The sequence below is a fragment of the Aquarana catesbeiana genome, linkage group LG01 (assembly GCF_042186555.1).
Source record: "Aquarana catesbeiana isolate 2022-GZ linkage group LG01, ASM4218655v1, whole genome shotgun sequence".
In the NCBI taxonomy this organism is placed as follows: domain Eukaryota; kingdom Metazoa; phylum Chordata; class Amphibia; order Anura; family Ranidae; genus Aquarana; species Aquarana catesbeiana.
In genome coordinates, this window is record NC_133324.1 from 232,490,350 (window position 1) to 232,515,752 (window position 25,403).

Genomic DNA, 25,403 nt, shown 5'->3' on the forward strand with positions numbered 1-25,403 from the left:
CTTCATTTGTTTATAGTGCAAAAAATAAAAACTGCAGAGGTGATCAAATACCACCAAAAGAAAGCTCTATTTGTGGGAAAAAAAGGATGTCAATTGTCAGTTAAAGCGACACAGTGCCATATTACAAAAAATGGCCTGGTCATTGAGCAGCCAAATCTTCCTGGGCTGAAGTGGTTAATAATATAACTTAGATTACAAAATTTTTCATTTTATTCAAAATAGTTGATGCAAAAATGAATACACTCCACAGCAAAAACTACTACATCTGTTATTTTGTATGACCTCCATGATTTGTAAGGACAGCACCAAGTATTCTAGGCATGGAATGAACAAGTTGGCGACATATTGCAACATCTTTTTCAGTTCTTCAAGAATGACCTCTTTTAGAGCCTGGATGCTGGATGGAGAGTGATGCTCTCTTGTCTCTTCAGAATTCCCCCATAGGTGTTTGATTGGGTTCAAATCAGGAGACATACAGTACTCGGCCACTGAATCACTTTCAACCTGTTCTTCTTCAGAAATGTAACAGTGGCCTTAGATGTGTTTTGGATCATCGTCATGTTAGAAAAGTGCACAATCAAGGGTACGGGGTGATGGTAGCATCTTTGCTTTCAAAATAGAGCAGTACATCTGTGAATTTATAATACCAGGTTTCCATGGAGATTTTCTTCAACCCTTCTCATCAGAAGCAGCTCCTGTCGAGGTGTTAACTTCCGTGAATGGCCTGGACATCTCTGTGAGATGGTTGCAGTTCCATCTTTATTAAATGTTTGTATCACTTTTGCTACAGTATTCTGACTGATAAGTAAAGCTTTGCTGATCTTCTTGAAGCCTTCACCTTTCTTGTGTAAAGAAATTATTTTCTCTTTCTTAGGCCTTGTGACATTTCTCTTCCATGTGGTACCATTGCTGACAGCATGAAATGGGAAGGGTTTTCCTTTGTTAACCACTTAAGCCCCGGACCATTTGGCTGGCAAAAGACCGGAACACTTTTTGAGATTCGGCACTGCATCGCTTTAACTGACAATTCAGACAAAGTGCGACGTGGCTCCCAAACAAAATTGGCGTCCTTTTTTCCCCACAAATAGAACTTCTTTTGGTAGTATTTGATCACCTCTGTGTTTTTTTTTTTTTTGCACTATAAACAAAAAAAGAGCGACAATTTTGAAAAAAACTCATTTTATTATTTGCGATAATAAATATCCCCCCAAAAAATATAAAAAAAACATTTTTTTCCTCAGTTTAGGCTGATACATATTCTTCTATATATTTTTGGTAAAAAAAATCATAATAAGCATTTATTGATTGGTTTGCGCAAAAGTTATAGCATCTACAAAATAGGGGATAGTTTTATGGCATTTTTATTAATAATTTTTTTTTACTAGTAATGGCGGTGATCAGCGATTTTTATCATGACTGCGACATTATGGTGGACAGATCGGACACTTTTGACGCTATTTTGGGACCATTCACATTTATACAGCGATCAGTGTGATTAAAAATGCATTGATTACTGTATAAATGTGACTTGCAGTGAAGGGGTTAACCACTAGGGGGCAGTGAAGGGATTAAGTGTGTCCTAGGGAGTGATTCTAACTGTGGGGGGAGGGGCTACATGTGACACAACACTGATCACCGCTCCTGATTACAGGGAGCGGTGATCAGTGTCCTGTCACTAGGCAGAACGGGGAAATGCTTGTTTACATCAGCATTTCCCCGTTCTTCCTCTCCGTGAGAGGATCGCGGGTATTCCTGTGGATCGAGTTAAAGGGCAACGTACAGATATGTTAGTATGCCTGTACGTGCCCTTCTGCCGGCGTATATCAGCGTTAGCCGGTCAGCAAGCGGTTAAGTGACACCCTTTTATAATCAACGATCTGCTGGACACCTGTTTAATGAATAATTAGACTCACCTGTAGTTAAATTCTTGTTAATTGGGTTTTTGTTGTCTAAAATTTAGCTTTGCTCCTAAGACTTTCTTTGGGGTGTATTCATTGGCAACATGGTCTTGAATGAATGTGTTAAGAAAAATCTTGGTTGCAATCAATGGCCTGCATTTGTGGGAGTATTTTGTAGTATAGTGTCCCATAGAAAATGTTGATTCTGAAAAATAAAGTAAAAGTTTTTGACAAATCTGTTGGGGTGTACTCGTTTATGCTGAACACTGTACTTCCTGGAATCCATCTGCCCTTAACTGCTGGCAGGAGGGTGTGCTTAACTGAGAAAAAGCCTCCTCCCTTCCTGATGACTCCTGGGATGTATGACATCATTTTGGCCTAAGCAGAAACCAGAAAGCAATTGAAGAAATGCAAAAAAAAGTCTAAACTGACTAAATATAATATGCGTTTGTATCTATTTATCAAGGCAAGCAGCAAAATAATTCTAAATCGTTAATGTTTATTGAGAGGATTTAGTTCTGCTTGTGGTGGTTGACTGATCAAGTTTAATTCCCCATTTTGTATGAAATCAATGTACCTGCCTCTAGTCCCTGAGATGAAGATAAGGCCTAAAAGGTGTCTACTCCCAGTGTTCCTCTTAAGGGCCAGGAACAGAAACAGATAGGCCTTCTGGGCTGTATTTCAAACACAACAGGCATCCACTCAGACTGGGTCTTTAAAAACTGTATTGATCAGTATACAAGAAATAGTTTACAATAAGAGATGTGCATAACATTCTGTAGCTGGAAACTTGTTCCATAACTAAAGCTGGCCATAGAAGGTTTGAAACTCAGCTAGTTCTATCGATCAATCTCAGTACAACCAGCCTATCAGTTTTTTTTCATCTTTTCAATGCTTAAGCATTAAGTCTTTTTGTAATTTTCTGGTGTGTCATCATCTTTATGAATAATGAAGCCATTACAGCAACGTTTTCAAACTAATTAAAGTGGGTGAAGGTATGGGATTCAGCCTTTCTGAACCCATGAGCATTCAATATTTTTCAGACTCTAATATGCATTAAAACTGGAAGTCTGAGCATCCAAATTTTGCCAGATCAGGTGATGTCACTGCCAGTATCAGAATACAAGTTCTTACACTTAATGATCCATCTTCGGTGGCTATAGCCGACAACAGCAATCATTGTATTCTGATGGCTGGCAAACCTCCCGCTGTCAGAATACAATAGAACAGCAGGAGGGATTTCCCCACCAACACTGACTATTGATGGGGAAATCAAGCAGTTTTGCATAATGTATGTAAAGTATACCATATTTACCTGTTTTGAAACCTCTTTTTTTTTACATTTCTTTTAGTTGCTTCTTGTAGTCTGGCCTAGGCCACAATAATGTCATACGTCCCAGGAGTCTTTCTTTTATCTGGGGGAAGAAAGGAAGGACTCTCTCCACAAAGCACCCCCCCCCCCCTGTCTGCATACCTGAGCTAAAGGCAGATGGATTACAGGAAGTAAATGCCACATGTATCATCTGCTTTTACTCAAGATGGCTGTGTCTACAAATGCTGGGGGGGGGTTCAAAGTGATTTCTCGATAAAAAATAAAGCATGGTGACATGTATAGTTGAGTTTTCGCTGAATATTAAAGCTAAATTAAAATAGTGTCTTCAGTTTGTGGTGCTCAGGTACAGTTTAGTTCTGCTTTCTTATTATTATTACTTTTTTAATATGCCTGTTTGTTCCTAGGAACATAAGTGTTATATTGTCTTTCCTTCTCTCATGTTCTCTGCTTTAAAAATATAACATACTACAACTCTGTTGTTGTTGGCTTCCATGATTTTACATCGCTGACAAGAAGATGAAAGGTGCAGGCTTCATTTTGATTTGTGTTTTTAATCTGTTTTTTTCTTTAATGATTAATTTAAAAAAAATGCAACCAGAAAAAAAAAACAAAATAATTTGAAGACTGAATAAAATTGTAAGCAAAGTTTAAAGCTGAACTTTATACATGTATAAAACCAGCAAATTGAATTCAGTTTTGAATTAATTTTATGATAATTTAGTATTTTTACGTGCAAGAAGCATAGGGGTTTATTTACTAAAACTGCATGGTGAAAAATCGGGTGCATCTGTGCATAGAAACCAATCAGCTTCCAGGTTTTATTGTCAAAACTTAATTGAACAAGCTGAATTCAGAAGCTGATTGGCTACCATGCACAGCTGCACCACATTCTGAGTGCTCCAGTTTTAGTAAATCTCTCCCATGGTGTCTGGATTCCTATGCAGTGCATGCACCCTTCTACAGCAGCACCCGGACTGGAAAACAGAGTCGGTAGCCTCGGTCAAATAGAACTCCCTTTCTTTTTGCAGTGCTGTCAGTCTTAAGCCTCATACATAGACTTTATACAAACTTTCCTGTGGATTTCTGTACAAAGGGCATTGCCCGTGAACTTGTTAAGCATACACATGGCAGGACTTTTTAGGCAACAAACACGAATGTAGTGACGTTTCAACATACTGATAACACTTCAAAAGAGGACGTTCAATTCTCCGGCGCCACCCTTTGGTCAACTTCTGTATTGTTATCTAATCTTTTGCATTGGTTCTGAGCATGCGTGTTTGTACTTTGTACTAAAGTCTGATGGTTTTGTGTACACACGATTGGACTTGCCGACGTCGGACAGAAGTTTGTCTGTTCACACAGCCAACATTTGTCCGATGAAAACCGAAAAAGTTTGTCCGATGGAGCGTACACACAGTCGGATGTTGCCTTTAAACATCTAATTTGCATGTTTGCTGTCAAAAAGTCAGTTTGTGTGTACAGGGCTTAACACTGTCACCATGCTTACTAGAAGGGGTGAACATGAGGATGACCTTATCTTTGTGCTGATGATTGTTTGTTCCCCATTTAGCAAGCTGGGATTGTACCTTGCTTAACGCTTGTGGTTTTCAGGACCTGGCTGTGCTGTCTTGCACAACTACCTGGGTCACGTGATTAGCAGATTTTTAAAAAATCTTTGACAAGTAAAACAGTTCATAAATATGTATTTCAACTCTGTATTTCAATGTCTGGAGTTGACTCTTTAAAATAGGATAACAAAAAAGGAAAAGAAACAAAGTATTTAGTGAAAAACATATTTTCTTTCACTCAGTAATTCTGCTTTTTATTACTGAATAAAAACATCCATGAGTACATACCAAAAAAAGCAAACAGTAGGTTGTTTAGAGTTGGAAAGACCCTTGATTAGTTGGGCAATAGCACTGAATAGAAAATTCTTTTAAAATCCCCCAGTATCTATGTTTTGAAAAAAAGCATGATTCATGGACACTGTAAAAGTAAAATGAATAAAATGCTGGTTCTATATTTTAATAGTAAACATAGTTTTTGTACTAATGCTTTGCAAAATTTAGATAAAGTGCTCTTGGTTCTTAAAAAATAGTTATAACTAACTTTTTTTTTCAAAATGCAAAAAAAAGAAAATTTTTCACAAAACGAAATGATGCAAAAAAGTCCATTGCAAATCAATTATCCACAAGATGGCTGTTAAATATGCATTTTACTGGGTGTGGTTAGAATAGTGGCTTCAAAACAGCCAATACTACTTAAAGGGTAACTCCACTTTCGTGGGGAAAAAAATAGCAAATAAAGAAAAAATATTACAGCACATGTAATCATTTTTTAATTGAATATTAAAAATTACCTTTCTTTTTAACTCTGTAGCCACTGTAATTTTCTGAGAATATATTGCAATATGGCTACATGGAGTTGTTCTGTACACAGAGTGTGTACTGACCACTTCCTAGAAAAATAATTTCCTGCTTGTGTGATTGGCTCACCAATTTTCCCAGAAGTCTGCCCTAAGATACAAGTCAGATTTCAGGCATCCCTTGCAAGAAAAATGTCATTTTTTGAGAGATACTTATAATAGGAACCCATCTAAAAGAATGCAGGCCCAGCAGATTTCCTCATTAGTGCCCTGAAGCTGCACACCTGACAGTTAATTATGAAACCACTCCCATTAGACCCACTCAGAACAGAGGCACAGAGAAACACACAGGGATTTCTTCAGAACAACAAACGGTAGGAATCTACAACAAAGGTTGTTATAATCCTTGCAATGTACATAGATCACCCAGAGAGGAATGTTTTTTTTCTCAACAAAAGTGGAGTTGCGCTTTAACTTTTTGTGGGAGAAAAATATTGAATTGTGTTGCAGAACTATACAATTCAGCCTGGGATTTGACATTAACACAAATAAAAACTCCTTTCAATTGCATGTATATTACATTTTTTTTACCCTTAATAGACTATTACCTTATTTCTAGAGTTTTTCTTTAAAATTTTACACACAGTACAAAATAATTTTTCTTAGTTTATTACTACATAGATATGTATTTGTAATCATATATTTATCTGTTTTATAAACGTCAATGGTCTAAAGCAATCTTAATCATTTAGTGCTTTTTTTAGTGGCATTAAGTATAGTGCAAATATCTGTAATAAAACTTTGTAAAGTGTACATTAACTGTGCATATCCTGTTATCAATGTATTGATGCTCTTTTAAAGTTTGAAGAAATATTGTTTCTTCTTTATCATTCTTCATCATACACAGTAAGATCTGTTTGCACAATCCATTTTTTTAAACATTTTGATTGTTTGGTATTGTAATGGTTCGGTGAAAACTAACCACAAAGATTAGCAGTGCAATCTCATCTGATAACTGAAAAGGATTGTATCCTAAAAATGAACTCTGGGATAACAAATATTGTGCAAATATAAAAGGCATGTGTATTCTTACTTGAAAATTGGTGTATTTTGTGTATTTCCTCCAAATCTGTAGAGTATTTCAGTGTGAAACTTTGCCACTTTACAGGAGCTTACTGTAATTAAAGAAGAATTCCATGGTATGTTTTTACATAGTTACATTGGTCCAGCTTAGGCCAATGTAACTATTTATTTGACATACATGGCCAATGCCCCTGGAAGCTGGAAATAAACACCACTACTCCAGTAATGTCCACTTGCTTCCAGGTCCTGCTCTGAGCAGTCAACCTGATGCATTGTGAATACAGGAGGTTATCCACTCAGCACAGACACCATTCATAGAATAGCTAGCATTTTCTGAATGATTGCATTGTGTTCTCTCAATTGTTTATCAATTGTAATAGAGAGGATTTTGTACAATTGTACAATCACAGCATGAGCTTCAATCTAAATAAATAACTTTCCAGCACATTCAAATTTTTGGTATTTTTTAAATGTAATATACCGATACTTTATATAATCTATTTATTAAATTGTATTGCATGAGATTTACACAACGTACTCCGGAGTCACATATTTTTCCGATGAAGCTAATAAGAAAAATGTGTGAATCTTTGGTGTATGAGCACTGTGTGAAAAGATAAACCCCTAAGGGCCTGTTCACATCACTGCCTGGTGGTACATGCGTTGCTACAGTGGGGCGCTATCCACAACTATGCATCACAGTGGTTCCATTATAGAAAATACTATATGCATTGTTTTGGGGTATTAAGCTATGTTCACACTGATATGGCACGAAATTGGAACGACTATCGATCTGACTTTGCCCTGCAACTTCGGTCCTACTTCCATGTGACTTTAATGAGCAGAATCCAATTTGGATCCAACTTTGAGATGAGTGCAACTTTAACAAGGGGGCCCCCAGATCCCACCCCCCTATGTGAATTAGTATGGGGTACATAGTACCCATTCACCCAAAAAAAAACAGTGCAATGTAATAAAAACATGAGACAGTTTTATATTCTAAATAAAGTCCTTTATTTAGAATGACTAATGCCCCCCATCCTAGCTCCAACGTCAATCACTATGTCTTCCTCTGCCGCTCCCACCAACCTGCTAAAAAAACGCTCCTCCTTTGACGCCAGCTCCCAACATTCTGTCAGCTCCAGTTTCTGACAGCTGTGGTGACGTAACTCAGAGATCCCACCCCTTGTGATGCCATGCACCTATCATGCCTGGGTCTCCAGGTTACATCACCACATGGCCTCTCCTTATAGCTATTTAAAGGGGTTGTAAAGGTTCTTTCTATTCAATGAGGACCTGAGACAGCGGCTGGGGCTGCTGTGCTCGTCCCCGTCGCTGGAATGATCGGGTTCAGTTAAGTAAAAGGGGGGCTACTGCACTACAGAAGGTTTTTCCTCGAGATTTACAACCCATTTAAGAACTGTTAGACATGGGAGCTGCCAGAACGGCGGGAGCATTCGTCGGGGGGAGGAGCGTTTTTTTTATTGGGTTGGCAGTGGAGGAAGACATTGTGATTGACGTTGGATCTACATCGGGGGGCATTGTTCATTTTTAATAAAGGACTTGTAAAAATCTACCTCATGTTTTTGTTACACTACACTTCCAGATTCCGATAAGCCCCCTGCATGCAGACCCCCACATCCACAGCTCAGGGTTGTGGGGAAGAGACCCTTGTCCCCATCAACAGCACCCCCCGTGTTGAGGGCATGTGGCCTTCTATGGTTCAGGAGCGATCGCCCGCCCCCCTTTCCTGTCCTGCGTGGCTGCATGCTCAGATAAGGGTATAGATTTTGCGGGGGACCCCACACCGTTTAAAAAAAAAAAATTGGCGTGGGGTTACCCTTAAAATCTATACCAGACCCTAAGGGTCTAGTATGGATTAGGGGGGACCCCCGTGCCATTTTCTTTTGCCAATACATTTTGTATTGTAACATGCCTCAGGGCACAAGTTGCATGGAACAAGTCGTATCAGTTAAGATGCTGATCCGACTTGGTTGCAACTTCCTTTCAATTCTATGGGCTGAAATTTGACAGAAGTCTGGCCAAAGTATTGCAGGAACCTTTCCAAAGTCAGACCAACACAAATCAGACCAGTTAAGACAGCTATCATAGGGAAACATTGATTTTTACATGTCATGTGACTTGTGCTCTCAAAGTAGGCGCGATTGTCGCACCAGTGTTAATCCGGGCCTTAGAGAGTTCAGAATGGCACGGCTGGGCAAAACGGCGTTATGATACGTGGCCACTAGGGGCACGTGTGAGTGCGCCCGCTGCTCGCCCCCGGAGCTGATGCAAGTGCCCTGTGGTCACGATCACCACCGGGCTCCCACGATCACGGCTGACACACAGAGAACTGGGATCTGTATGTGTAAGCATACAGTTTTCGGTTCTCTGAGGGGAGAAGAGACAGATTATGAGTATGAACAGCGATCTGTCATCTCCCCTACACAGTTCCCTCCCCCTTCAGTTAGAATCACCTCCCAGGGAACACAATTAACCCCTTGATCGCCCCCTAGTGTTAACCCCTTCCCTGCCAGTGACATTTTTACAGTAATCAATGCATTTTTATAGCACTGATCGCTGTATAGATGCCAATGGTCCCAAAAATGTGTCAAAATTGTCCGATGTGTCCGCCATAATGTTGCAGTCCCAATAAAAATCGCAGCTCACCGCCATTACTAGTAAAAAAAAAAATTAATAATAAAAATGCCATAAAACTATCCCTATTTTGTAGACGCTATAACTTTTGTGCAAACCAATCAATATACGCTTATTGCAATTTTTTTTTACCAAAAATATGTAGAAGACTACATATCAGCCTAAACTGAGGAAAAAAACGTTTTTCTATATATTTTTGGGGGATATTTATTATAGCAAAAAAGTAAAAAATATTGTGTTTTTTTCAAAATTGTCGCTCTTTTTTGTTTATAGCGCAAAATATAAAAAACTGCAGAGGTGATCAAATACCACCAAAAGAAAGCTCTATATGTGGGAAAAAAGGACATCAATTTTGTTTGGGAGCAACATCGCACGACCGCGCAATTGTCAGTTAAAGCGACGCAGTGCCGAATCACAAAAAGTACTCTGGTCGGGAAGGGGGTAAAATCTTCCGGGGCTGAAGCAGTTAACGTGCGGGTGCTAGCACAGCGCAACAATGTGAACAGGCCCTAAGTGTTCCTGCACAATTTAGTCAATGAGCCCTGGGGAAAAATTGTTATAAGGCTCACGTTCTCTCATATAGACTTCGTATATCATGTTGTGTGTGCGCCTGTGATACTTCCTAGAAAATAACGATTCAACTAGACATAAGGGAATATTATACTTGCGTAGGGGAAATATTTGCGCACTAGGGCATTCTAGCACTGCTGGCCGCCATCCCTTGATCCCATGTAACAGGTTGGGGGAACCACATTAAAATAATATTTGTACTCTCCATATTACCCTATAGAAATATTATTCAACCATAAAAACCATTGATATATTCTCCCTCCATGCTCTCTATTGTGTGATTGTGTGTGTGTGTGTATATATATATATATATATATATATATATATATATATATATATACATATATATATATATATATATATATATATATATATATATATATACACCCACACAGTATCACAAACAGAAAACCTGCAGGTAAATCTAAATCTTGCTGCATATAACCTTGGTAAATGTACCGTCTGCACTGGCATATATTGTGTTGTGTCTGCAAAATATTTGATCTTGGTTGCCATGTAAACGGCTGCTGACTCCAGTCCCGGAAGAGACCCTTTAAAGAGCTTGTTAAAGATGATGTTCAGGCTTCAGCACACATTGGTCATACACAGAGACCAAGCTGCTGACTGTCTAAGTCCTGCTCATGCATATTGTATGCTTTAAAATCTCTTGCGCATGGGCTTTGATTTATAGGCACTAATAAATCATGACTTTTTTTTTATTCCACTGTAAGATCATTTTTCTCTGTGACAATGTGCAAAGCTCAAGCTGCTCCCAATGACAGCAGAAATTGCCAGTTGATAAGCAAAATCTGTGCTTACATTATAATTTACCCGCTGGAATTTCAAATTGCAGCAATGAACACAACTGCTGAAACCATAGGGAAATCTGCATTGAAATGAGTTTATCCATGTTAATCTAATTGGACATAAATATAACTTTCATCTGGCCAGATCTGTGAAGCGCTGTAATCATTGTTTCATGCACATAAATTCATTAAGTTAGTAGCAGCAGGAAGTCTTCAAAGCCACCCACTGGGCGGAAGTAGCTATCAACCCGGAACTGAGGTCCCAGAGACATTCACAGCTGATCAGTGTCATCATCTTGGATAGTAGTCTTCTGGAACACCAGTGAGATTTCGGAGTTTCAGGGCAGCATCCACTGTCCTAATATAGTTGCTGATCATTTTTCTCATGTCTTCAGTGTATGGGTCATATTCCAACTTTCTCAGACCAGAACGTTTGAAGTTTCCATCCTTCTGGCCTTCCACACACAAAAGTCTGTCAGCTAATACAGGGAGGCCAAGCAAGTTAATCATCCTCTTTAGTTGAAAGAAAAGCTCTTGTTTGAGGTCTTCAAAATGTACAACCAGTACGTTTTTTCCATACTTAAGCCAGTCTAAGGTATGTGTTGCCCACCATGGTGCATAGTTGTTTACAAATTCTGGCCATTCTGAAAAAGCAACAGATATTCATGTTAATAAATATATTTTAACAATATTTTAAAGAAAAGCTATATAAATTAAGGAAAGATAAAATTCTGCAATCCCTGACACTTTTTTTTTTCAATTAGATGCTTTTAGTGTTTTTCCAGCAAACATTTACTAGAAACTGCATTGTTTGGTACATTTTCACAAATGTGAAGACATATGACTGTTCGACAGCAGTAGTAGCTAAAAAGAATGTAATTTCTCATTCCCATATTTATTTACATTCTACTTGACAATACCTGTACTCAGCAAATCCAGTACTAAACTCCTCCTCATTAAACTTGTATTTGACATTGTGTTTTATTAACCATTGCCATTACCACCCAACTCTCCCCATTATGTAGTGTTATAATACTTCAGTGTCTTCACAGCCTAGTAAATACTACCAAGCATTGTTTGAGTAAGTATTTTGTTTCTCCTCTGAGTGTATATGGTTACACTCTATACTAGTAGTTAAAGCACTGAGGTTTAGACATTAAAGTATTACTAAACCCACAACAGTAAAATCCGTCTGCATTTGCAGCATAGCATGACTGTTCTACTCACTGTGGAACTTAAGGGGTAAATCCTCTGCATTGTGTAAAAAGGCTGTTTTATCCTGTATGCACAGATCCTCCAGCTCCTGCACTCTCCATCTGGGGAAGGCCAGCTAGCAGAGGCAGGGTAGCCGACCTGCACATGCTCAGTTGTGTCTTTTATGCTGGAGAGAACGGTTGCGTTTTCACGGAGCTAGCCAGGTCACATGATAATGACATCACACATGTGGGCGTGTAAACAGGCTGTAATGGAAATCTCCTCCTACCTGAACTCTCAGCACTGGAGAACCTGTGCAGTTTATCATGTAACTGTGGTATACAGATCTGCCAAAAAGGTATATAGTGGCAGTATTTTAACGTAACAAGAAGATTTATAAGCTGTGGGCACTGCGTGTGTGTGTGTGTGTGTGTGTGTGTGTGTGTGTGATGGTCTATTTTCATATTACTGGGTTTAGTAACACTTTAAGCTAAACTTCAGTCAAATAGCTAAATACAGATATAAAATACAGTACATAAATGGAAGCTGGTTTCCCAGTAAAAAGATTTACATTTCTGAGATTCTGATCAAACAGCTAGCCTGGTGACCTGATTTTTCCCTGCTACAATTAAGCAATACAGGTGGGTTACCTCCCATCTCCAGCGTATGACTGGGTAATGAAGAAGATGCAGCAGACTGAAGAAATCATCCCTCTGATTCCTCTTCTTTCATTATCATTACACACTCTGCAGCACATCTGACTGGCCCCCAAAGCTGCCCTCCTTCTTAAAATCTTGCTGTACAGGAGTTACAAGAAGTTCATACCAACTGAAATTCAGATGCTTACATTTGCTGAATTTCGAAATGCATTTAATTACCCTCTAATGAATATCTCACTCCTATTGTTAGTGTAAATCTGCCTGGAGTTCAGCTTGAAGCTGGATCATTAAGCAAGTGTAAGAACTTGTATTCTGATACTGGCAGTGACATCACCTGTTTTGGCAAAATTAGGATGCTCAGACTTCCGGCTTTAATGCATGTTAGAGTCTGAAAAATATTGACTGCTCATGGGTTCAAAAAGACTGAATCCCATACCCTCACCCACTTTGATTAATTTGAAAACATTGCTGTAATGGCTTCGTTAATCATAAAGATGATGGCACACGAGAAGATTACAAAAAGACTTAATGCTTTAGCATTGAAAAGTGTCACAGTAGTTTCCCGTTATGTCCATAGCTCCTGCAGCAGTTAGACTATTTCATTATGAAGTAAGGGAGCTGATGCATTGGGTTCAGACACTTCCAGCACTACATTGCTCAGTGCTAGAATTGCAGCCTTTGTAGTTCAAGAGAGAAGAAAAAAAGTTAGAGGACATTAGCAGCAGACAATGTGAGTCAGCGTCTGTAATTTGTGAAATGCCTGATTAATGTTTCTGTTCTCTGCAGAGAATAAGTCAATTGGGAGATTTAGCCAAATGGAAGCTTGAAGCCTGCTCATTTATTAGGGTCATTAGGTGGGACAGGGTAAAGCTGCTTCTCTGTGCTAGCAAATATTTAACCCCAAATACAAAACAATTGCTATGCACAACATATTTAGTTAATGTCAGTGTTTAAGGGGAAAATTAATCAAAAACTGATACTATAGTTTTTTTGTCACATTCACAGAAGCCTAGATCAGTGATGTATCTGTATTTTTTAGTTTGAAGGTATTCAGACTTGCTGCAGCTAATAGGAGGCAACATATTCTGTACTACATTAACCTCCCTGGCGGTATGATTATTTCGGATTTTAGGTGCTGAAAGCGGTAGAATTATTTTGCATGGAAATTTGGCGTTTTTATATTGTAGGTCTGTAATTCTTAACAATAATACACCTAAATCTTTCCACCAAGAGTCTAGTAGATATCCCGGGTATGATGAAGTTTGAAATAAAAAATCATAAATTATAATATAATAAATAAATCTAAATAATTAAAAAAAAATAAAATAAAATAATAATAAAATACATTTCCCCACGATTCACTATCGCTCAGTTCTGCAAGTGTTCTAATTTACTATCACTGTTTTCTAGCTGATCTAAAGCCACTTTTGAATTAAAGGGACACTTTTTGGTTGCTATGGACAATCTCCAGTTTCCAGGCAGAAAGAACAGTATATATCATATAAAACTGCATGCAGGGCATTGGACAAAGCACTGGGGACAAAAGGGATGTGAAAGGATTTCATACAGTACTGTAATCTGTAAGATTACAGTACTGTATGTGTTATGATTTTTATATTTTTTTGAATTTGCCGCCAGGCTCTGCCCCCCTGCATCGTGACACTCGCAGGGAATGGAGCCTGGCACAGAGAGGCTTCAGAGGAGGACAGAGCCCGCAGACAACACGGGGGTACATCGCAGGATCCTGGGGACAAGGTAAGTATACCGCACCAGGATCCTGCAATGCAATCCCTAGTGTGGCTCAGGGTTACCGCTAATGGTGCTAAAAATGTAACCCCGAGCCACACTCGGGAATACCGCCAGGGAGGCTACAGACACATTCAGGCTGGGTTCACACCTAATACAGATACAGCTCACGGCGGGGGGTCCAGTGCATCCCTGTTCTGCATTTTAGGGACGAATCAGGCCTGAATTTTGGCCTGAATTCAGACCTGAAGCAGAGCCAAAGAACCCCGTGCGATCCGCTCCACGGTGACCCCAGAGATGTGTGAACCGGCTCCATTGAGAGATGGTCACAATCTCCTGTCATGCGAATTGGATGCGGGAAAAAAAACGCATCCAATTCGCATAAGTGTGAACCCAGCCTAAAAGTACTTCATGCAGATTGTACGAAGTATTTGGGTTCTGGTTTGCCAGGACAAAAAAAAAGACGCATCCAATTCGCATAAGTGTGAACCCAGCCTAAAAGTACTTCATGCAGATTGTACGAAGTATTTGGGTATTTGGGTTCTGGTTTGCCAGGACAAAAAAAAGACAGTGTTTTGCAGATACCTCAGTTTTAGAAGACTTAAATCAATGCAACAATTTTATAAAGTGTACACTCAGTTTACTAAACTGTATGCTACTTACCAAAAAATCATTAATTAAAGCCTTAACTATCACCACTAAACATATTATCAAAAATAGCATATAACAGCTGTTACAGGTTTGTAAATTCTATGTTATGTAAAGATGCCTGAATTCCAAGTCCATTCACGCTTTCCTGTTTTGATGCAATGAAAAGCATGCAATTCAAGTAGAAATCCAAATAATTACTATGCAGCTATTTGATATGGCTATGTGGTGCTATATAAGTTGATGCTTGTTATGGAGGTCCATTGAAATAAATGTGTGTTAAAGTACTTGCAAGCACATGTGAAAATTAGTGCTGTGTACTGTAATTATGTAATACTGCAAGCCATGGGTGTGAAAAAGACCTCTACAATGGCAGCTCATAATAGCACACACTCTACTAAGTTTTTTTAATTCATTGTATACTATGTAAAAGGACATAGTGGGAGCACCCCAAGGATGTGTGCGAAGAGATCCCACTTCTGGAGCCCTCAAGAAATATTAGAAGCCTACAGGTACTTATCCCAACACACTCCACCTATTACTGAAATACCCCTCTTTGGATGGACCATCTCTAAAACGTTATAGTTATAAAGCTTGTTATGTAAAGTTTGACAGTATTCATCATGTCCTCAAAATTTTTTAAATTGCAACTATTATTCTTACCCATGATCAATCAATATGTGTCCACTTTTTTAGTTGACTCCTATTCGCTGTAAGTCTATACATTTTTTTATGAGATGAGATGTGTTACTGTGCTAATTTAATAAGGCCATTTTCCAAACTACCTTTACTCGGATAGGATGTGAAAGTTATTTGTATTGCTTCTATTCACGTTTTAAAAATCATCATATGACATATGGTGATGGGAAAAGCATTAGAGTCAAGTGTCATGCTACTAGAACAGAATTTTATATTGAAAAACTCTTTGTGACTTACAATGTCACAAAAATGTTCAAGGATCAAACAAACATTTACAATAAAAAGTGAGTAAAGCAGTTTGAGATTACGCTATTGATACGGACATGGTATTTGAAGTGTTAGAATCTTGTGCAAATGAAAGCAAGGTAAAGAGCTAAGTGATTCAAGAGATGCCATTCACTTAATAGGCAATGGACAACAGTGAAAGTGCTTTGCTTTTTTAGCTGGTCCCTTTTCAGGTGAAGGTTCCTTCAACGTACCTGCTTGTGCCATCTGCTGACTTAAATCAACAACTGTCACTTATTACCAGTTTTACATTTCCCACAGTGCACTGTCAGTGGCTGTGCAAAAGTTGCTGTTAGCTCCTGTGAGGCCTCCAGTATGCTAAACGATATATCTGGATTGGTATATCCTATCCTGCTAAATCTTGTCTGTTATCCAATTATGACTTTTTCTCTAAAGAGTTACTCTGAATTACAAAACCATAGTCCAAAGACAGAGGTCAAGCAGTGTTCAGTCAGTTTCCTGTCTGCTTGTCACATGTTCTTGGCAGAACTTCCAGAGTTTTGTGACCCGGAAGTGCCATGCAGCCAAAATTATACCTTTTAAATGCAGACCATTGAGAACAGCAGGCACTCTAACATCAATATTCCTCTTAAGAGACAATAGAAACCACTGGTGACAAGAAAATCTACATCAATTAATCGCACGTAAAGAGAGCCCCAAACTTTTTTCTACGCCGCCGCAATGTAGTATCATGACAACGTCATGGTCCAATCCAAGGCAGGATCTTTACATCTATGTATTGTGGCAACAAATGAGTTTTACTGTGCTTTATTGCAGCACATGGTAAGGAATGATACAAAGTATACTGTATTGTAGAACCTTTCATTTTGAATGGCACCACAATGTATTTTAACCTCCCTGACGGTATTCCCGAGTGATTTTCATTACCAAAAGCGGTACCCCGAGCCACACTCGGGATTGCATCGCAGGATCCAGGTACAGCTTACTTACCTTGTCCCCTGGATCCTTTGATGTCCTCCTGCTGTGTGCAGTGGATGTGTCTCCACTCGATTCATCACAAAGCCAGCTCCGTTCCCTGGGAGCGTTGCGACGCATGGGGACGGAGCACGGCGCCAAATTCAAAAAGTGAAACACACACTATACATACAGTACTCTGTAATCTTACAGATTACATTACTGTATGAAATTATTTCACATCCCCTTTGTCCCTAGTGGTTTGTCCAGTGCCCTGCATGCAGTTTTATATTATATATACTGTTGTTTCTGCTTGGAAACTTGAGATTGTCCATAGCAACCAAAACTGTCCCTTTACATCAAAAGTGGTTTTAGACCAGCTAGAAAACAGCGATAATACATTAGAATCACTTGCAGAATTGAGCGATAGTGATTTGTGGGGATATTAGTCATCAAACACTGAAAGTAACGACAGCAACAATTCTGCAACTGAGCAAATTTCAGTGTTTTTGATTTGATTACATTATTGAATCATTTTTATTATTATTATATTATTATTTGTTATAATTATTTATAGCTATTTATTATATTATAATTTATGATTTTGTGTTTCAAACTTTATCATACCCGGGATGTCTACTAGACTCTTGTTTGGACAGATTTAAGTGAGTTATTCCTAAGAATTACAGGCCTACAATATAAAAAGCCAAATTTCGATGCAAAAGAATTGTATCGTTTTGAGCATCAAAAATCTGAAATAATCATACTGGCAGGGGGGTTAAAACCAACTGTATATTGCGGTGTATTGCACACACCCAACGATACATGTGATTGTACACTAGGGATGGGCCAAACACCCCCCCCAGTTCGGTTCGCACCAGAACCTGCGAACGGACCAAAAATTTGCACGAACGTTAGAACCCCATTGATGTCTATGGGACTCGAACGTTCAAAATCAAGAGTGCTCATTTTAAAGGCTAATTTGCATAGTATTGTCCTAAAAAGGGTTTAGGGACCCGGGTCCTGCCCCAGGGGACATGTATCAATGCAAAAAAAAGCTTTTAAAAACGGCCGTTTTTTCGGTAGCAGTGATTTCAATGATGCTTAAAGTTAAAAAAAAAGTGAAATATTCCTTTCAATATCGTACCTGGGGTGTCTATAGTATGCCTGTAAAGTGGTTAGAACAGTCCCTGCACAAAATGTCATTTTTAAAGGAAAAAAAGTCATTTAAAACTGCTTGCGGCTTTAATGTAATGTCGGGTCCTGGCAATATGGATGAAAATCAGTGAGACAAACAGCATGGGTATCCCCCAGTCCATTATCAGGCCCTTTGGGTCTTGTATGGATATTAAGGGGAACCCCGCACCTAAATTAAAAAAAGGAAAGGCGTGGGGCCACCAGGCCCTATATACTCTGAACAGCAGTATACAGGTGGTGCAAACAAGACAGGGACTGTAGGTTTGTTGTTAAGTAGAATCTGTTTGTAATTTTGAACTGGTACATTTTTAACGTGTTTAGCTCCAGCCAAAAAATCTATTTTAATCTTTTTGGAAAACATAGGAAAGGGTTATCACCCCTGTGACATTTGTTTTGCTGTCTGTGCTCCTCTTCAGAAGATTTCACCTCATTTTTTGTCCCAATGACAAATGTTTTTTGTGAAAAAAGGATTGGTGATAAAGCATCAGTGGAAAGGAGAAACGTTTTTCCAATATTAACTCTTACAGGAGAGAATTTCCCTTCCTAGGGGTAGATTTCATCTCACTTCCTGTTGTCTCCTTCCGTTTGCAAGTAGGAATCGTTTGTAAGTTGGATGTTTGAAAGTAGGGGCCTGCCCTATATACTCAGCAGAAATTTGGGCCTTAGGTGTTGTTGTGGCCACAACACTGTAAGCCCTCACAGGGCCCTGCTGTGAAATATTAGATCAAGAATTGTAATTACATGCCCCTGTTGAACAGGGGCAGAAAAATTGGGCCTTTGGTGGTGGTGGTGTTAGTGCCACAACACTGTCAGTCCTCACTCGCTCTTGGTGGGCGCAGAAACGGGCCCTGCTGTGAAATATTAGATCAAGAATTGTAATTACATGCCCCTGTTGAACAGGGGCTGAAAAATTGGGCCTTAGGCACTGGTGCTGGTGCCACAACATTGCAACCCCTCACAGATACTCTAGTTGGAACGCAGAAAGGAGCCCTGCTGCAAAGTATTGCATCAAAAATTGTAATTACACGCCCCTGCTAAACAGGGGCTGAAAAATTGGGTCTTAGGCACTGGGGCTGGTGCTACAACATTGCAACCCCTCACAGATACTCTAGTTGGAATGCAGAAACAAGCCCTGCTGCAAAGTATTGCATCAAAAATTGTAATTACACGCCCCTGTTAAACAGGGGCTGAAAAATTGGGTCTTAGGCACTGGTTCTGGTGCCACAACACTGCAACCCCTCACAGATACTCTAGTTGGAATGCAGAAATGAGCCCTGCTGCAAAGTATTGCATCAAAAATTGTAATTACACGCCCTTGTTAAACAGGGGCTGAAAAATTGGGCCTTAGGCACTGGTGGTGGCGCCCAGAACCAAAAATGTTCTTGCAAGCTATCAGCATGATCATTGAGGAGGAAGAGGATAATTACTCAGGATAGTCATTCAGCATCAGCATAAGCAGTCTTTGAAGGGATCTGAGATTTAAAAAAAAAATATTCGGTTACATCAGCATCAGGTGCTTGGTAGCTGGTGGTGATCCAAGACTGATTCATTTTTATGAAGGTCAGTCGATCGACCGAGTCTGTGGACAGACGCACCCTGTGATCGGTTACAAAGCCTCCAGCAGCACTGAATGTGCGTTCCGAAAGAACGCTGGATGCAGGACAGGCCAGTAGCTCAATTGCATACTGTGGAAGCTCTGGCCAGTGATCCATTCTCAAGACCCAGTAACCCAGAGGATTTTCGGTAGGAAAGGTGTCCAAGTTAGATCTTGCCCCTAGGTATTCCTGCACCATGTAAAACAGATGCTGGCGATGGTTGCTGGAACCGATCATACCTTGGGGCTGCGAACCAAAAAATTGTCTGAATGCATCGGTCAGACGGCCACCTTCTCCACTGCTCCTTCTTTGACTGACCGAAGCCTCAGCAACACGTTGTCCAGAAACAGGAGTTTGTAACCTCCCAGTCTCTGGGAACGCGTTGCACAAACCTTTCTGCAAGGCCTCCCGAAGATGTTTCATCCTCTGCTCCCTCTGCTATGGCAAGATAAGGTCTGCAACCTTACCCTTGTAACGTGGATCAAGGAGGGTTGCCAGCCAGTATTGGTCCTTCTCTCCTTGATACCACGAATACGAGGATCCTTACACAGGCTTTGCAGGATCAGGGAGGCCATGCAGCGTAGGTTTGCTGAGGCATTCGGTCCGGAGTCCTCTGGGTCACTAAGGATGACATGGTCCGCAGCCACTTCCTCCCAGCCACGTACAAGTCCATGTGTTTCTTGGGACTGATCCCTTAAAGGCTGCTGCTGATGCTGAGTGCCAGGCTCCACCTCCATACTGACACAATCCTCCTCCTCGTCCTCGTCCTCTTCCTGTGTGATCGGCGGGAACGCAGGAACACTGTCTGGATAAAGGGGGCCTTGAGAGCTAAGGAAGTCCTCCTCTTCCTGCCTCTGTTCTGCCTCAAGTACCCTGTCCATTATTCCACGCAGCGCGTGCTCCAACAGGTGGACAAGGGGGACAGTGTCACTGATGCATGCACTGTCACTGTTCACCATCCCCGTGGCCTCCTCAAATGGTGACAGGACAGTGCATACATCCATGATCATGGCCCACTGGCGTGGGGAAAAAAAAACAAGCTCCCCTGACCTTGTCCTGGTGCCATAGTCACACAGGTACTCATTGATGGCCCTCTGCTGCATGTGCAGCCGCTGCAGCATGGCCAATGTTGAGTTCCACCTGGTGGGCATGTCACAGATTAGGCGGTTCTTGGGCAGGTTAAACTCCTTTTGGAGGTCTGCCAGCCGAGCACTGGCATTATTTGACCGGAGGAAATGCACACAGACTTTCCTGGCCTGCCTCAGGACATCCTGTAAGCCCAGGTACCTGCCCAAGAACCGCTGCACCACCAAGTTAAGGACGTGAGCCAAACAGGGCACATGGGTCATTTGTCCCTGTCGGAGGGCAGAGAGGAGGTTGGTGCCATTGTCGCAAACCACCATTCCTGCCTTAAGTTGGTGTGGCATCAACCACCTCTGAACCTGCCCCTGCAGAGCTGACAGAACCTCTGCCCCAGTGTGGCTCCTGTGCACCAAGCACACCAGCTCAAGCACCGCATGGCATCTTTTGGCCTGCATACTTGCGTAGCCCCTTGAACTGCTACGGAGCACCGCTGGTTCCGAGGACAAAGCACAGGAAGAGGCCATGGAGGAAGAAGAAGAGGAGGGGTGGAGGAGAGAGGTGTGTCACAATCATTAGTAGTGGCATTTTGGAGGCGTGGTGGCGGAACAACCTCCAACACTACTGCACCTTGTCCTGCATCCTTCCCAGCTGCCAGCAGAGTCACCCAATGCGTGGTGAAACTTAGGTAATGTCCCTGTCCATGCCTGCTGGACCATGAGTCAGCGGTAATATGCACCTTACCACTGACCGCCCTGTCCAGCGAGGGCAAGGCCTTCCACATGCCGGTAGAGAGCCGGAATTGCCTTCCATGAGAAAAAATGGCATTTGGGTACCTGCCACTGAGGAACCGCACATTCCACAAACTCACGGAAGGGGGCAGAGTCTACCAACTGAAAAGGCAGCAGTTGAAGTGCTAGCAATTTTGCCAAGCTAGCATTCAACCGCTGGGCATGTGGATAGCTGAGAGCGAACTTCTTTCGGCGGTGCAGCAGCTGGGGCAGGGAAATTTGCCTGGTACAATCTGACGTCGGTGTACCGAAAGCAGATTGCCCACAAGTTCTTGGCTGTGACACACCTAATTCTACACCTTCATTCTTCTCAGTGCAGGTCTCAGAGAGGACTGAATGTATAGTGGGGTTGGAGATCTCAGCTGATGAGGAGCAAGGAGAGGTCCTCTTTGTTCTTTGGTGTGGGTCTTTTAGATACGCTTGCCAAAGAACTGCATGGCAGGTCAACATATGTCTGGTCAAGCATGTGGTGCCCAAGCAGGAGATGTTTTGGCCACGCGAGATACGCTTGAGACATATGTTGCAAATAGCAGTGTTGCCATCTGATGCAGTCCTCTCAAAAAAGGCCCACAATAAAGATCTTTTTGGATAACGCGCAGAGACTGCAGCGCCCTGCACATGCAGAGCTTTGGAGTGTGATGCAGTCAGTGTGCTGCCCTTAGGCTGGCCCCTGGAGGGCATCCTGCCTCGTTGGTGATGTGCCTCCTCCTCCTATCAGGCACCCACGTTGAGTCAGTGACCTCATCATCCCCTCCCTCCTCATCACTGGTGCAAACCTGGCAGTATGCTGCAGCAGGGGGAGCATGACTGCCAGATTGCAGTCCTTCTTGGGCACCCCCTCTGTGCTCACGCTACTGCCTTCATCTAGCTCAGTATCATCATCAGAGCCTTCCAAACGCTGGGCATCCTCCTGGAGCATGTACCCAACACTGTGGTCAAACAGTTCGAGGGACTCCTCAGGAGGACATGGTGGGGCTAGGGAAGGAGTCACTGATGACATTGAGCCGAGGGAAGAGGCTGCTGCTTTGCCAGACAAAGTACCCTGAGCATGGGTAAAAGAGGATGAGGAGGATGAGGACGGCTTGGTCATCCACTCAACCAAGTCTTCCGCATGTTGCGGCTCAACACGGCCAGCTGCCGAAGAAAAGGCCAAGTGTGTCCCATGGCCACCTGATGATGAGGATGCACCGTCTCCACGACCAGCACTGTTGCCTCTAGACACAGAGCCTGCTTGCCCTCTTTTATTGGCTTGTGACTGTCTGCCTCTCCTTGTTGGCCTTCCAGACATACTAATGGCCTGTAGCTGCACTAAGCTGGGATATATATATATATATATATATATATATACTGATACTGCAGCTAGGAAAATCAACTGCCTGCCTGTAGTATGAGAACACCACCAACCTTCTACAGGTAGCTTTAGCCGAACACTGTGCAGAGCTTGCAAAAAACGAACTTGTAGCTTATTTAGCTGCCTGCAGTAGTGATAGGATCAGGAAAACACCACCAACCTTCTACAGGTAGCTTTAGGTGAACACTGTGCAGAGCTCGCAAAAAAATAACTTGTAGCTTATTTAGCTGCCTGCGGTAGTGATAGGATCAGGAAAACACCACCAACCTTCTACAGGTAGCTTTTGGTGAACACTGTGCAGAGCTCGCCAAAAAATAACTTGTAGCTTATTTAGCTGCTTGCGGTAGTGATAGGATCAGGAAAACACCACCAACCTTCTACAGGTAGCTTTAGGTGAACACTGTGCAGAGCTCGCCAAAAATAACTTGTAGCTTATTTAGCTGCCTGCGGTAGTGATAGGATCAGGAAAACACCACCAACCTTCTACAGGTAGCTTTAGCTGAACACTGTGCAGAGCTCGCACTACACTAACTTGTAGCTTATTTAGCTGCCTGCAGTAGTGATAGGATCAGGAAAACACCACCAACCTTCTACAGGTAGCTTTAGGTGAACACTGTGCAGAGCTTGCACTACACTAACTTGTAACTTATTTAGCTGCCTGCGGTAGTGATAGGATCAGGAAAACACCACCAACCTTCTACAGGTAGCTTTAGGTGAACACTGTGCAGAGCTTGCCAAAAAATAACTTGTAGCTTATTTAGCTGCCTGCGGTAGTGATAGGATCAGGAAAACACCACCAACCTTCTACAGGTAGCTTTAGCTGAACACTGTGCAGAGCTCACAAAAAAATAACTTGTAGGTTTAGCTGAACACTGTGAGGAGGATGCACTACACTAACTTGTAGCTTTAGCTGAACACTGTGCAGAGGTCGCACTACACTAAATTATAGTTTTAGCTGAACACTGTGAGGATGACGCACTACACTAACTTGTAGCTTTAGCTGAACACTGTGAGGAGGACGCACTACCCTAACTTGTAGCTTTAGCTGAACACTGTGCAGAGGTCTCACTACACTAACTTGTAGCTTTAGCTGAACACTGTGAGGAAGACGCACTACACTAACTTGTAGCTTTAGAGGAGGATGCACTACACTAACTTGTAGCTTTAACTGAACACTGTGCAGAGGTCGCACTACATTAACTTGTAGTTTTCGCTGAACACTGTGAGGAGGACACACTACACCAACTTGTAGCTTTAGCTGAACACTGTGCAGAGGTCACACTAAACTAACTTGTAGCTTTAGCTGAACACTGTGTGGAGAATGCACTACACTAACTTGTAGTTTTAGCTGGACACTGTGAGGAGGACACACTACACTAACTTGTAGCTTTAGCTGAACACTGTGCAGAAGTCGCACTACACTAACTTGTAGTTTTAGCTGAACACTGTGAGGAGGATGCACTACCCTAACTTGTAGCTTTAGCTGAACACTGTGCAGAGGTCTCACTACACTAAATGGAGCTTTAGCTGAACACTGAGCAGAGCTCGCACTACACTAACTTGTAGTTTTGGCTGAACACTGTGAGCAGGATGCACTACACTAACTTGTAGCTTTAGCTGAACACTGTGTAGAGGTCTCACTACACTAACTTGTAGTTTTAGCTGAACACTGTGAGGAGGACGCACTACACTAACTTGTAGCTTTAGCTGAACACTATGCAGAGGTCACACTAAACTAACTTGTAGCTTTAGCTAAACACTGTGAGGAGGACGCACTACCCTAACTTGTAGCTTTAGCTGAACACTGTGCACTACACTAACATGTAGTTTTAGCTGAACACTGTGCAGAGGTCACACTAAACTAAACTAGGGTCACCACCCTGGCTTTCGCCAATTACAGCTCTCTCTACCGACGGCGCTGTGATTGGCCAAGCATGCGGGTCATAGTGCATGCTTGGCCAATCATCAGCCAGCAATGCACTGAATTATGGGCCGTGACGCGCCACGCGAATTTGGCGCGAACGGCCCATAATGTTCGCAATTCGGCGAACGATCGAACAGCCGATGTTCGAGTCGAACATGGGTTCGAATCGAACGCAAAGCTTATCCCTATTGTACATGTAGTAACATACAGCACTAGTGTCAATCCAGTCTAACTGCAAAAGCAAACTATACAGTTCTGCATCTACAGATATTTGTGGACATTTCTTTATAAAGACAAGAGTTGGTTTAGTCATCTGAATATGAAAGGCCTGTTCCAATCCAAGGCCGAATTTACATCTGTACAAATGCCCTGTCGGAAATTTCCCTGCTTGATCAGCGCTGCGGGCTATAGCTTGCAGCACTGATCATTGTATTTCTCACAATACAGTAGCTCAGCTGGGAGGATTGACCCATCCACATCCAATGTATGGATGGGGGAATCAAGTCAGTTTTTTTCCTACCTGCTGGTAGAAGGGGAAAAAAACTGACTCGTCTATGGGCTGCCTTACAAGTGTGTTTTACTGTGCATTACTGCAACACATGGTAG

The 25,403-nt window shown here is 41.6% G+C and overlaps 1 protein-coding gene across 4 annotated transcripts in view; it reads right to left on the reverse strand.

Moving 5' to 3' along the window:
- Positions 1-4,917: 4,917 nt before the first annotated feature.
- The window catches only part of WSCD2 (WSC domain containing 2), a 542,380-nt gene continuing 521,894 nt past the window's right edge, over positions 4,918-25,403 (reverse strand). For all 4 annotated transcript variants that reach the window (XM_073625860.1, XM_073625869.1, XM_073625878.1 and 1 more), the window contains one exon: positions 4,918-11,357. In XM_073625860.1, coding sequence (XP_073481961.1) covers positions 11,005-11,357 — 353 coding nt within the window. In that variant the 3' untranslated portion in view covers positions 4,918-11,004. The remainder of the gene's footprint in view (positions 11,358-25,403) is intronic.